This window comes from Callorhinus ursinus, unplaced genomic scaffold (assembly GCF_003265705.2).
Source record: "Callorhinus ursinus isolate GAN/ISIS: 27379988/994484 unplaced genomic scaffold, GSC_fseal_2.0 scaffold57, whole genome shotgun sequence".
Lineage (NCBI taxonomy): Eukaryota > Metazoa > Chordata > Mammalia > Carnivora > Otariidae > Callorhinus > Callorhinus ursinus.
The window spans coordinates 4,847,455-4,861,018 of NW_027397119.1; the positions used below are offsets into that span (position 1 = coordinate 4,847,455).

Sequence of the window (13,564 nt, forward strand, 5' to 3'; positions counted from 1 at the left end):
GGGGCTCCCACCTGGAGGCAGCACCCAGGTCACCCTGCAGTGTTCTTGTTCGGGTGATAGGGACCTCGCCTGGGTTCCACAGAGTCAGAGCAGGGGAAGCCCTGTGTGGGGACAGTGTCTGGGGCACTCACAGGGTCTTCCCTAAACACTGGGTGACTCCAGGAGAAAAGAGATACATGGGACCTGGGCTCGGGGAGGCTCAGAGCAAGACAGCAAGGCTGCCTCCGTGTCCCCTTCAGAATATGGCCACTGAAAGAGACACCACTCCTGCTAGGGCAGAGGGATGATCACAAGGACCCTGGTGGGAAAGGAGGTGCAGGAAGCAGGACCCAGGACCACACCGTCAGTCCCTCTTGCTGCTCCAAGGAGAGGATGAGACAGGAGGTGGAGCCCCCATGGGGATTTGGCAGTTGGAAAATTCTGGAGTTTCCGTTCTGGATTCCATGCCCCTCTCTCTGGTAGCGGGGAGGGTGGGGCTACAGTGGATCTCCAGGAGACAATGGTGGGAGCCCTCTGTGGGCCTAAGGCCCTGTATTCCGCCTCCTGCCTTTTGGCCACTTACAGAGGCCCTTCTCATTCCCCACCAGAAGCCCTTGGATTCTGTGATAACCGGGGCTCTTCAAACACACAACGCCAGCCCTTCCTTCTAGGGCTTTCTATGTGCTGTTCCCTCTTCCCATCCCTGACCCCTGGCCTTGACTTTCTTCTTCTCATCTTCTGAGACTTGATGTAGAAACCTTTTCCTCTAGAAAGCCCTCCTGCTCACCAATGCCATGTGGGGTGGCTCTTGTCTGTGCTTCCCCAGCACCTTCTGCCCTGCCTGCTGTGACATGAGCTGGGATCTTCTGTTGGCCGCCCCTCTCCCACTGGGCTCTGAGCTCCACTAGGGCAGGGATGTGCCTATTTAAATCACAGCATCACCTATGTCTGACACAGCACCTAGCACATATTTGGTGCTCAGAAGACATTTATTGGATGGATGGATGGATGGATGGATGGATGGATAAGAAATGAGGCCAAGACCCCAGGCTAAGCCCCTCCTCATTGCCCAGGGACCATATCCTTTCCATCTCTGTATCCTGGCCATCTATCACAGTGCTTGGCACGTGGCACAGGATAAGTGGGTCTATATTGTCTCTTGAGAGTCACAGGGGTGATGCCCGCAGGTACAGACAAAGGGAACGCAGTGTAGTATTAGAAGCATAACTGTGGTAGCTGTTACAGGAGGGTCCAGGGTGTTCAGAGCAAAGAGAAATCAATCACTCTGCGTGGAAGAGTATGGGAAGACTTCCCAGGGACAGTGGGGCTCCCTTTGGTGGATGACAAATGGAGAATTGAGGGAAGGCCTTCCAGGCAGAGGGAGCAGCTGGAGCAGAGTCATGGCGGCGCCACATTCAGGGGGTTCCTCTAGGGAGCTGTTGAGTTAGGTGCTCTCCCATCCCACATCGTTTCCCTTCTGCCACCTGGGCTCAATGCCACCATGCTGTCTTCTTCAACTCAGGGACCCTGTGGGCCCCGGTTTGCGCTCAAGCCCTAGAGGACTTGCAAATGGCGGGACCAGCCCATGCCTCTCAGCAGCTCATCTCTGCCTGAAAAGCTACCTGATGAAACCAGCCCTCTTTCTTCCCTCATCAGCTCCCTGCCCCTCAGATGCCTGCTTCCTAGTCCCCTGCCAGGAAGAGAAAGAAAACAGGCCCATCCAAAAAGGCCTCCATTGTTCCCAAGGAGTGACTCACACAGGAACAGGAACGCTTGTCCCCGCACTCAGTGCTTGCCCCCAGTGGGCCTCAAAGTGACTCACAGCAGCTCCCATCACAAGCCCTTCTGCTGTCGTGAGGCCTGGGCCCTGAGTAAGCCCGTGCCTCCCTGGGGGCCAGCCACCCTCTCCCCTCCCCAAGCAGGTAAGTTCGGCAGTTCCCAGGGGCCTGCGTCCCTGAGGGTCTGCTCTCGGCCCTGATTCGCTGTGAGACAGGCTCTCACCTCAGTTTCCCTCGCTCTGAAGGCGAGCTGACAGACAAGGCATGCGATGCGTGCTGGCTTTTATTATCGGCATGCGTGGGCATGTGGGGGTACAAGCACGAACAACAGCTCCCAGCCAGGCCAGCTCCTGGTTTCCAGACCCAAGTCTGCCTCCCGTGCCCAGGAGGGCCCCAGAAGCTGGAGGCGAGCAGGGCGGGCACAGAGCGAGGATCTCTGGTGAAGGGGAACTGCTGCCCCTACTTCCAGCGCCCGGTGACCTTGGCCTTCCCGCGGGTCTTGGAGCTGCAAAAGAAGCAGGGCCCAGTCAGAAGCGGGACCCAGGCCAGGGCAGCGGGTGTCCACAAGGAGGAGGCTGAGGGGGTTGATGCAGAGGGCTGAGAGGGGCAGCCTGGAGCTGCCTCCAGATGTACAGTAGGGCAGCAGGCTGGAGGGAGTACTTGGGGGCCCTGCACTCCATTCCCCACTGAGCAGTGACCATGGGGAAGCCCAAGGCTGAAGCAGGCTGTGCCCTGAAGGGGAGGGGGAAGGGGTGGGAGCCAGAGCCCTCAGAGGAGGGGTGGGATGGCTGGGACACAGGGAAGGACGGGGCAGGGCTGGGTGTTGGAAGGACCTAGAAACTCACACTTTCTGGTTATCATTGATCCTGTTTCGGAGAACATTGATCTGTAAGTGGGAAAGACAGAGTAACTTTGGAGCTCATTGACTCAGGTCCCAGGTGGCTGGGGGTGAGGGAGAAGCCACCTTAACACAGTTGTGGAGGAGGAGGGAGGAGGAGGGGAAGGAGGGAGGGGAGGGAGGGGAGGGAGGGGAGGGGGGGGGGGGAGGGAGGGAGGAGGAAGAAGAGGGAGGGGAGGGAGGAGGAGAGCTGGAGAGGAGGCCAGGCAGCAAAGCTGTGAGGGTCAGAACGGTTAGAGATCCAAAAGGGGCCGGGTCCCACACGCAGAAGCTGAGGAGAGGCTTCCTGACCACCCCACTGGCCTGTCACTGTGGGGGTCCCAGAGCCAAGGAGGGTTCTGGACAAGGGTGGCATAAAGAGGCCTTCTGAGAAGCTGGTGCAAGGCTGGGCCTCAGGAAGCCCTCCAAACAGCCCCAGCCCGGCCCGAGACACCCCCCTCCCCAGGCACTCCTGCCCAGTTGCTCAAGAGGGGCAGCACCCCCATGGGCCACACCCACAGTTCACCGCCCTGTATTTCGGCCAAATCTAAGCCCGGCAGGCCAGCTGCAGAATTAAATATGGAACCAGGGGAAAAGAGGAAGGCCCAGGCCTGGAGAGGCTGTAATCGTAGCTAATAGCTACCGAGCACTTAGTGGGGTACCTGGCATTTTCTGTTCCATTATGAGCACTTTCCCAAATATTAGCCCATAGGATTACCGTGACGTATAACTTCATACATGTAAAAGTGCGCGAACAGTGCTTGGAACACGTTTTTACTGTTATTATTACTACTGTTACCTCTGTAACCGTCACAAGAGCCCTGTGAAATAGGGCCTGCCGGCATCCTTGTCATTTAGATAGGAAACAGAAACAAGGCAAAGTAAGTGACTTGCCCAGGGTCACACAGCCGGTAAGGGGCAGAGCTAGCTACAGAACCCAGGCAGTGTGGCTCCAAAGTCCACGCTCACTGTCACTGCACAAAATTGCCTCTCTGCAGCCACAGGGGCCTGAGCTGTGCTCAGAGGAGGGGCCCATCGCATGGGAGATGCAGGAAAAGCAGGCCCCAAAAGGGAAGCTGGACTCCTCGAGGCAGAAGGGCCCTCCGGGGAAGTGTGCAGGACCCGTGCCGGCTGAGCCGATCCTTGCCGGCTGTCTGTACACCTGGGACCCTCAAGGCTGTGAGCCTGAGGCTCAGCTGGCTGTGCCCACACCAGGGCCTCAGGGTATGTAGGGAGAGGTGAAGGGGCTACATCTCCAGTGAGACCTCCTCTCCACTGGGAGGCCTGGCTCTGTGCATCCTGCTCCTCCCATCTGGCTCAGTGCATCTGAGCTGCTGCCTCAAGGCCTTCAGGGACAGAAGGCAGGGAGCTCCCCTCGCCCAGGGCTGGAACCCCAGAAATGGGTCTTTGCTCAGCCCCAGCCAGTGATCCATCAGACTTCTCCAACAAGCTGTAGCCCAGTGGTGGACGTGCAGCCTTGTCAGGGACAAGACACCCGGGCAGGTGTGTGAGTTGGCGTGGGTGATGAATGACAGGGACCGGGGAAAGGGGCCTGACTGGCAGCAGCAGTGCGGGACCGGATCAAACCAGGAGGAGCATGGGATGGGGGAGGGGAGCAGTGAGCAGGCTCACTTCGTATTTCTGCTGCTTGAACTTCTCCTGCAGGTCGAACTTCTCTGCCTCCAGGTTGTAGATGCTCTGCCATAGCTCCTTGGCCTTCTCCCTGCACCGGCCAGAGTGGGGATGAGGGGGAGGGATAGGGAACAATAAGGAAGGGCCTTTATCCCAAATCTGACCCAGCCCCCAGAGGCCCCAGCCCTCCCTCCCACCTCCAGGCCTGCTAATGGGACCCCCAGCCCACCTGGCTCAGCATGGGGTCCAGATGGCAGTGCCCAGTGCTTAGGAACAGGTACCACCGCCCGCTAGGGCAGAGTTCGGGGGGGAAGAGGGAAAAGCCCTTCTAGCACTATAGAGCATAGTCCAATCCCCCTTCCCACCACGTGGATGCAGGTGGGTAAGGAGAAGCTCAGAGGGGTGAGGTGCCTGTTTGGTTCTCTTTCCCTATTCCCTGGAGGCAAAGCACTGAGATGGCCTGACCGGCTCCCTCCCAACTCCCACCGGAACAGTCTTTGGAAAAAAATATGTGGTGTGGCAGCGCCCCCTGGTGGTGCATGTGGAGAATGTGCCCTCTGCCACGCCTGCCCTCCCCACGCAGACGTAAGCAATGCCCTGGGCACCGCCAGCCCCCACCTCAGCTGATCTTCATTCAGGTGATCGATGGCCAGCACCTTCCTCCTCTCAGCCAGAATCTTCTTCTTCTTCTCCCTCTCTGTCTGCCTCTTCCCGCTTTTCCGCTCCGTCTGGAGAGGGTGATAAGCAGGGGGGCGTTGGCGAGAGAACACAACCCCCCTCTCCCCTAACCCTCCCCAAACCCAACAGGGAGTAAGGCAAGGCGTGCAGAAGGACCAGGTCCTAACCCTCTTCTTCCTGAGACACCCACGCCATCAGCTGCAGGGATTTCCAGGAGAAACTGAGGCAGGGGCGAGGAGGGCCATTGCAGTCCTGTATTCCTTTGCCTCTCCAAATTCTTCCGTCTCTCTCCCGGCTCCCTCCTCCCACTTACACATTCTCCACACTCCTCCCCTCCAACTAGGCACCCTCCCCTCCCAGGGAGCCCCCAAAACCATGAGGAGGAAGAGGGTTAGAGGTTTTTGTACCCACCTGGGCCTGCAGAGCCAGGACACCATGAGAGAGAGGCCCAGAGAGAAAGAACGAGACCCGGACAGAGACACAGAGAGAGAGCAGAGCACAAGGCCGAAGGCAAAGGCAGAGAGACAGGGGAGAGGAGAAGGTGATTCAGATGCGGCTGTAGGCAACCTTGTTTATTAGGACGGGAGTCTGGGGGTGAGGCACGGACTGCTTTGAGAGCAGGGCCACGCCAGAAGTCTGGCTGGATGGTCGCTGTGGGGGCGGAGGCAGGCAGCCGGGTCTGGTTCTGAGCTGGGGACTTTAGAAATCTAAGAAAATGTTCTGATCTCTCCACCGCATAGAGAAAATCAATGTTTTATTTCCTCTCCTCCCTTGAGAACGGAGTACCTAGCAGGAGTGGGGCACAAAAACTAGGAGCTGAGGGAGTCCGCAGGAATAAACCATCTCACAGCTGTGTAGGACACAGATGCTTGCCACGGGAGCCCGTCTGATCTCCCAGCAGGCAGGGCAGACAACATTAAAGCGACTTTACAGATGAGCTAGCTGAGGCTCTGAGCTTGCCCGAGGCCACGCAGCGGTACCAGAGCTCTGATTCTAGGCACGGGGCTCTTCCAGATGCGCCAGCCAGCTTGGGGGCCCCCGGGCACCGTTGACACGGGGGCGGGGGGAGGCCTCTGCCTGCAGGCCCCTCCTGGGGAAAGCCACAGTCAGGCAGAGGGGGGGGCGGGGGGTGGGGGGGGCAGGAGGAGGCTTCGGTCTCTCACACACAGGTGGGAATTTCCTCCTGGGATCCAACTTGAAGTCTGTGGACACCCCACTCCTCCCCATATGCCAGGACGCCCTGAAGACAGTTGCTGCTCCCTGACCTACCTTCTGGATGTAGCCCCCGAAGTGCATCATGTTGGACAAAGCCTTCTTCTTCCGGGCTTCATCCTCGGCCTTCCTCCTGTTCTCCTCCTCTTCTCGTCGGGCTCTCTCTTCCTGGTTTCCACGTGGGGTGGGGGCGGGGGGGGAGGAAGAGAGCAGATCAGGGGTGGGGGCACAAACCCCTGACACTGGGCTGAAGTCTGTGGTCTTTCTGGGCCATGTGAGGGGCGCTTTCTCTCCTCCAGGCAAGAAGCCCCCTGAGGGGAGCCCCCAGCACAGGGCCCGGCACACGGGAGCTTGAAGACTTTTGTTGATGAAGGAGGGAAGAATGATTCCCAGGTGTGGCTCCCGTCCCCACCTCAGGCAGGGAGCCCCACCACAGGAGGCCTGGTGCCCTGGATCCACCTCCAGCAGCAGTACAGGAAGAGGGCCATGGGCCCTTCCGTTCCCAGGGAGCTGGCACAGGGCCGGGAGGAGGGCTGGAGAGGACCTACTTGAGTTATAATGGAAGTTTTGTACCTTTCGGCCCTTCCATCCATTTTGCCCACCTCCACCTGCTGCCTCTGGCAACCACCAGTCTGTTCTCTGTATCTATGAGCTTGGTGTTTTGGTTTTGGTTTTGTTTCATTTTAGATTCCACATATAAGTGAAATCCTACGGTATCTGTCCTTCACTGTCTGACTTATTTCACTTAGCATAATACCCTCAAGGTCCATCCATGTTCTCACAAATGGCAAGATTTCCTTCTTTTTTATGGCTACTATTCCTCTGTGTGTGTGTGTGTATGTGTGTGTGTGTGTACACATTTTCTTTATCCATTCCTCCATTGACGGACACATGGCTTGCTTCCATGTCTTTGCTACTATAAAGAAGCCTACAGTGAATGGGGCACAGATATCTTTCCGAAGTCGTGGTTTCATCTTCGGGTAAATACCCAGACATGGAACTGCTGGACGGAGGGTCTTATAAAATAGTAAGTCCGGGAGGACCCAGAGATTTCTGTCTTGTTTACTGTGTATCATCAGAATCCAAACAATGCCCAGCACCCCACCAGGGGCTCGTGGACTGAATCAGTGTGTATGAAGAGAGAGGGCCCTGGGGGGTCTGGAAGGAGCGGGAAGCGCAGTGGGGGGTCTGTGGGCCTCGGACTAGGGGTCACTCACAGCCAGGCGAGTCTGCCGCTCCTTCTCCCGCTCATTCCGGATGCGCTGCTGTTCGGCCCGCTCGGCCCGCCGCTTCTCCTGTGGGGAGAGGGGCCAAGCCTGCCTAGTGTGTGCACAGGGAAGAGGTGTCATCCGAGGTGCCGGGACCAAGTGGGGAAAGCGGTGGCAGGAGAGCCCACGGGGGATGTTCCCCTCCGAGTCTCAGGGCAGGGCAGGCCCTGCCTCCGAGGGCTCCCGCTCTCAGCCACCTCTGTGGGCGTGGACGCAGACAGCCCCTCGACAGGTCCAAAGGCCCTGGCTAAATAAAGACAGGCCACAGCGGGCATGTGCGGAGGTTCCTACACTGACCATCACTCATCATGGGGTTGTCCTCAACGATCTGACAAATGTCAGGCGGGCTTCTCCCGTCTCCCCTGAGTGCCATGCCCCTGGCCCCATGCTGGCCCCGGCCCCTGCTGCGTGTTCACCGACAGATGGCCGAATCCTCAGCGGGGGGCCAGCCAGAGCGGCACAGCTGTGTGCCAACACGGCAGCGAGTGTGGTGGGGAGAAAAACAAAGGAATCAAAATACCCTCCCCTCCCCCCAGCAGAGGCCACATCACCCTTCCTGCGTTAGTGGGGGGAGCTGGGTCCAGTGGGAGGAAGGCAGGGCCCGAGGTGGGACGACAGCCAACTGACCGGTCATCCCACAGCCAGAGCCCAGGGCACCCAGAGACAATCAGCAGCTCCGGCTGCCAAGCACCATCCAGTCTGATGGGGAGGGAAGCGGGGACCCGAGAAACCACAGTGCAGGGCCTCCAGAGCGGCTCCAGGCCGCAGGGATCCTGAGGGAGAGCCCACTTCTCCTACAGGGTCAGGGGCCCCAGGGAAGGCTGCCCGGAGGAGGTGGGGCCTAACACAGAGGGCGGAGGACAGAGTGCACAGCCTCTGGGGGCATTTCCATGGGAGACTAGACACCCACAATCCTGTCTTTGAGTGAGATGAGCTCCTCCTCCTCTTTCTTCCTGTTCTCAAAGTGAGCCTCGATCAGCGTCTGTAGTTCATTCAGGTCCTTTTCCATGCGCTTCCGGTGGATGTCCTGCGAATGCACAGCAGGCTCAGGGCTGCCGCACCCACGGGTCCAGAGGACAGCGGCTGGGTAGGGAGCACCCTCCGCAAAGCAGAAGGGATGGGCAGGCTGGGGGCCTGGTCCGGGAAGGGGCCGCGGTGGCCTGAACCCAGGATCATGCCCGGCCAGGCCCGTGCCGAACACCATCCCACCTGCCACGTCACCCCCCGCCAGGCCCCCAGGCCTCCTCAGGGCCTCCGCTCTCCCCACAGGCACACTCACATCAAAGTCTACTCTCTCCCCATCGGGGATTTTGGGCGGCACCAAGTTGGGCATGAATGGCCTGTTGGAGAGAAGAGGAGGGAATCCGTGAATGTCATCCCCTCCGTGGCCCCAGGGGATGGTGGGTGCCCTGGGCAGGCAGGGCCCTTCCCCTTCCTGCGGAAGCGGGGCTACAGTAGTGAAGCCACACGACCGTCAAGGACAGCAACCTCGCACCCGGGGTCACCAGACTCTTTCACACGTGCCCTCTCGCTTCAGCCTCCCCCTACACCCGCGACATAGGACCGCCCATCTCGCCAAAGACACCTGAGGCTCAGAGAGGTAGGGACGTGCTCAAAACCACACAGCTAGGAAGCGGAGAAGCTACGACACATGTGGCCGACCCCACAGGATCTCCCATGAGCCCTGGAGTCCTGTGGTTTGGTCCCCGCCCCAACACATGCTTGCTTTGTGACACCAGGTCCAGTGGCTCTGGTCCTCAGTTTCCCCACTTGCCCTCAGGTCTGGGCGGGGCTGAAATGAGATACTGCAGTGGCCACTCAAGTGGCCAGGAAAGGGAAAGGCTCTGGACAAATGAGCAGAGCTGGGATTATCTCCAGGGCTGGTTTCAGGAGGTCCCGTGGAAACAGGGAGAAGCCTGAGAGTGTGGGCAGATATGCCATCCGCCAACAGGTTGAGCATCGCAGAAAGGGAAACCCTAGTTGGCCACCCCCTCCCACCCCTGCTCCCCCCTCCCCCAACACCCACAGCTTGCAGGTGCTTTCACATGTGTGGCACCAAACCAGCACCACTAATGATCACTGTGTGCTTCCCCACGCTACATCCCCCGGGGGGAAGCCAGCTTTACTGGAGATGGAACAGCAGGGAGTCTTCTATTAAGCACACATTGGGCTCATCGGCTGTCTGCCAAAGTGAGAGGGAATGCGGCACCACTAGCCGCTTTTTTCATGGTGTGTCATTTTTTTTTTTTAAAGATTTTATTTATTTGACAGAGAGACACAGCGAGAGAGGGAACACAAGCAGGGGGAGTGGGAGAGGGAGAAGCAGGCTTCCCGCGGAGCAGGGAGCCCGATGCGGGACTCAATCCCAGGACCCTGGGACCATGATCTGAGCCGAAGGCAGATGCTTAACTGACTGAGCCACCCAGGCGTCCCTCCCCCAGATTTTCTTCCCTCTTCCCTCAGGTCCCAAGTGAGCTACAGAGGAAGGTGTTCCAGCCTTGGGATAGGAGAGGGCATCTGTCCAGGGCCGCAACTAGTCCACCCCTTTCCTCTAGATGAACACAGTGCTGTCCACGACATTGCACGCAATTGGTAATGGAGTGTGGGTGGACTTCAGTCCCTGCTCTCCCTCAGGCCGACTCTTGTGCAGTACACAACCTGTACAACCAGGCCTGTGCTTGCCACACCCCCCAGCCCATGACCACTGGGCCATACTGCACTTCTGTCCTGCCCCTCAGGGCTTCACCACAGGTGTGTCCCACTCACCTGGGCTTTGGTTTGGACTCCTCCACTGGGCCATCTGGAGAGAAGCACAGATCCACAAGGTCAGGAGGCCCCAGATCTGGTCCCAGCTCTGCCCCTGATGAGCTGGGCACCCATGGGCCTCCATTTCCCCTCTGCACAGTGAATTCCTTCTAGCCCCGGGGGTCCCTGGTTCCAGAAGCATCATGAAGAATTCAAGCAGCAGGGTCACAGACCTCACACTTGCTCTCCCATAGCAGCTCCCAGGGGGGACATCTCAGGGCACAGCTGGGTCCTAACAGGAAGCACACACTCCCAGAGTGAAATTTCCAAGACCTTTCTCATTCGCCAATTCTGGGCAAGGCAGCTTTGCTTTCCAGTGAGGAAGGGTCCCACGGCACCGTCCCAGGGGATCCTGGCGTCAGGGTCCTCACCCAGGTCTCGGGCTCCTTGGGTGCTCCCTGGACTTCCTGACCTCCAGGAGGGAAGCTGATGGGCAAGACCCAGCTGGCTCCTCCCCTCCTGAGACGTGACTGGGACCACTGCACCCTTGCCAAAGCCTGCCACATGACAAGGACCACCACAGTGACCCACCACATGGACCGTCTATGTCTTGGGATTCCATCCCATAGACACCACACGTTACAAGTGATTTTGCCTGAGTTCCAGGAGCCTTGTATGTGTAGATGACTTCTGGGGGCCCTGCCCAGATTGGGGACTGGACCTTGATCCCTTCTCCCACAGGGCACTACCTAGGCAACTTCTCTGGAATGAGGGGGACAGAGATTTGGAGCCCAACACCCAAAACCTGCATGGTCACCAACTTCTGTCCTCCCCTCCCCTGAGCTCCTCCTTGCCCACCTCCCTGGAGGAAGCCCTGTGGTCAGTCTCCCCCCAAAGCTGCTTATAGGGGTTCCCTTGACACCCCAATACCTCTCTCCTGATGTCCAACAATCCTTACCTTCAGCTTCTTTAGCCTCCCCTTCTTGTCCATCTCCTAAACAGAACACGAGACATCAATAAGATCCTTGTTCTAGGCTCAAGTCCCCCTGCCAAGAGTCTTCCCCACACACGGGTCCTAACCAAAGTGCACCCTGCCACCTCCCGTGGTCAGGGGATGTCTATTCACGCACATGCCTCTGGGCCCAAGGCTCTGCCTGACATGAAAGGAGCACACAGTCAAGGTCAATGACCGGACCATTGGCAGCTGAATCCCAGCCCAGGCAAGATGTGCGGCTGCGCAGGCTGGAACGCGGCTTCCAGGTGCATTTCCTAGCACCATAGGAGTGCCTCTGGGGGGGCTCCTGCCACGTCCCGAAGCCCCAGGACAAAGCCCCTCACACCCTCATCCCAGACAGACCCTTACCTTCTGCATTGGTCTCCTCCGCCTCAGCCTCACCTTCAGCCTCTTCTGCTGCCGCCTCTTCCTGCTCTGGAGAAGCGAGCCAGACACAGTGAACACCCAGGCCCCTACTTAGGCTAGCAGGCAGAACCCAGATCAGAGAAGGCTGGGGACGGAAGTTAGCAACATCCAGGATCCAGATGAATTTTGGGGTCACCGATATGAATGGCAAGGGGCTGCTCAGTTCTGGGTTTAAACCAGAAGTTGGCAAACTATGGCCCAAGGGCCAAACCTGGCCCCCAGACTGTTTTGGTAATAAAGTTTTATGGGAACACAGCCACATCCTTCCGTGTAGATACTGCCTATAGCTGCCTTTGCCTTACTACAGCAGAGTTCAGTAGTTGCAACAGATACTGTGTGGCCCACGAAGCCTAAAATATTTCTATCTGCTCCTTTACAGAAAATGTTTGCTGACCCTGGTCAACCATGACAGAAGGGCATGATCAGGCCTGTGAAGAGTCCTTTTGTTCTAAACTTGCCTCTCCCGGAGTTTGGGGACTGGAAGTGGGCCTTTCTGAGCATGGAGACCTGTTCTCTACCTGAAAGCCACTGGGAGGGCTAGAAGTCTGAGGTAGGAGTGTGTTAGGGTGTGGTAGGTGCTGCGGGTACCAGCGGAGAAGGGCTTGCAAGCCGGGCAAGGCTCATTGCTGGGGGCGGGGGAGGTCTGGTGGCTAATAGCTGTTTCTGCCCTGCTTAGAGCCTTTCCCCAACAGCCCCCCTGGAAATACAACTCCACCCCATTCCCCAACTTTCCACCCCAAATGTTCCACCCAGGGATCTGACACCACAGGATGGATCCTGCTTAAGGTGCACTGTTGGGAAAGCTCCTGCCCTGAACTCAGGAACTCTAGGGACCCTTTAGCTGTATCTAAAAGAAACCAAACCAGCAAGACTGTGGGTGGGTGGATGAGATGCCCACCCTGTAGACATTTGTACTGTGCAGAGAGTTGGTAGGATTTTTCTATTTTCATCCCTCTGCTTGGTAGGATATGGACCCCACCCAAGTCAGGCACTTGGAGTAGACAGATAAGACAGGATGTGGCCCGGCACGTGGCTCTGCCTGTAGGAGGTGTTTGGGAATGCTCACTGACGGATGCGCTGACATGTGGCGGCCTCCTGGCAGAGGGAGAAGAAAAAGCCTCAGGGCGGGAGGGAGAGGGGCTGTCATGAAAGAAACACCGGCCACCAGTCACTCTGCCTGCCTGATGCTCTCTGTTCTTTTTTCCTAGGTCTGGGTCTGGGGATGCCTCTTCTTTGATCCCTACAGGATCCTTACCTCAAAGAAGATCCTTCCAGAAGGGGTGAGAGTAGAAGGCTGGCCAGCAAGAGTGTGGCCAGTTTTGGGGTCCTCTTCAGGCCATGTTGTTAACCCCTCCCCCCATCCCATCTAATGTTTCACTTCTCTGTGGAATACCCCCCATCCGCATCCAGTGGTCAGGTAACACACTCGCTGAGGCGCTCCCAGCCTCCCCAGACCACCCACTGCATCTTGGGACCTGACTATGAGAAAGCGCTTACTAAACTTTAGCCCAAGTCTGTCCCCCTTGCCCTAGTCCTATCCTCGGGCCTGGGAACAAGTCCAGGCCCCCCGCCCCCCGCCCCCACCCCACAGCAGGGCACATTTGAAGGCTGACGTCATGTCCTTTCTGCTCTGGCTATTTCCAGTTCCCCCAGCTGCTCTTCAGATAACTTTGTCCCCAGACCCCTCACGCCCTGGCCACCCTGCCTGGGTGCTGTCCAGCTCAGAGGGAGGGCCCAGTGTGTGCAGCAGGGGCAGAGAAAGCCCACTCATTCCAGACATTAGTCCCCCTCTGTGGCCACATTCAGAGCAGGCTGGGGGTCAAGCCAGCCCGGGGCCTTCCCAGCACCACCCAGCCCAGGAGGAAGATCAGGAGCCAGGGAAAGAAGCAGTGGTCTGGCCCCTCTGAGGCTGGGAGGAAGTGACTGACCCGCACCTGCCCGCCGCCCCCCCCCCGCTCCCGCCCCCGCCCCCCCC

General features: G+C 58.3%; 1 protein-coding gene across 1 annotated transcript in view; it reads right to left on the reverse strand.

The window, feature by feature from the left end:
- Nucleotides 1–2,022: 2,022 nt before the first annotated feature.
- Nucleotides 2,023–13,564, reverse strand: part of TNNT2 (troponin T2, cardiac type) — a 19,700-nt gene continuing 8,158 nt past the window's right edge. The window contains exons 6-16 of the mRNA XM_073884526.1: nucleotides 11,533–11,598; nucleotides 11,128–11,163; nucleotides 10,191–10,224; nucleotides 8,704–8,764; nucleotides 8,335–8,451; nucleotides 7,374–7,451; nucleotides 6,214–6,324; nucleotides 4,885–4,994; nucleotides 4,267–4,357; nucleotides 2,603–2,643; nucleotides 2,023–2,262 (exon numbers count right to left, since the gene is read on the reverse strand). Of these exons, the coding sequence (XP_073740627.1) occupies nucleotides 2,217–2,262; nucleotides 2,603–2,643; nucleotides 4,267–4,357; nucleotides 4,885–4,994; nucleotides 6,214–6,324; nucleotides 7,374–7,451; nucleotides 8,335–8,451; nucleotides 8,704–8,764; nucleotides 10,191–10,224; nucleotides 11,128–11,163; nucleotides 11,533–11,598 (791 nt within the window). The 3' untranslated portion in view covers nucleotides 2,023–2,216. The remainder of the gene's footprint in view (nucleotides 2,263–2,602; nucleotides 2,644–4,266; nucleotides 4,358–4,884; nucleotides 4,995–6,213; nucleotides 6,325–7,373; nucleotides 7,452–8,334; nucleotides 8,452–8,703; nucleotides 8,765–10,190; nucleotides 10,225–11,127; nucleotides 11,164–11,532; nucleotides 11,599–13,564) is intronic.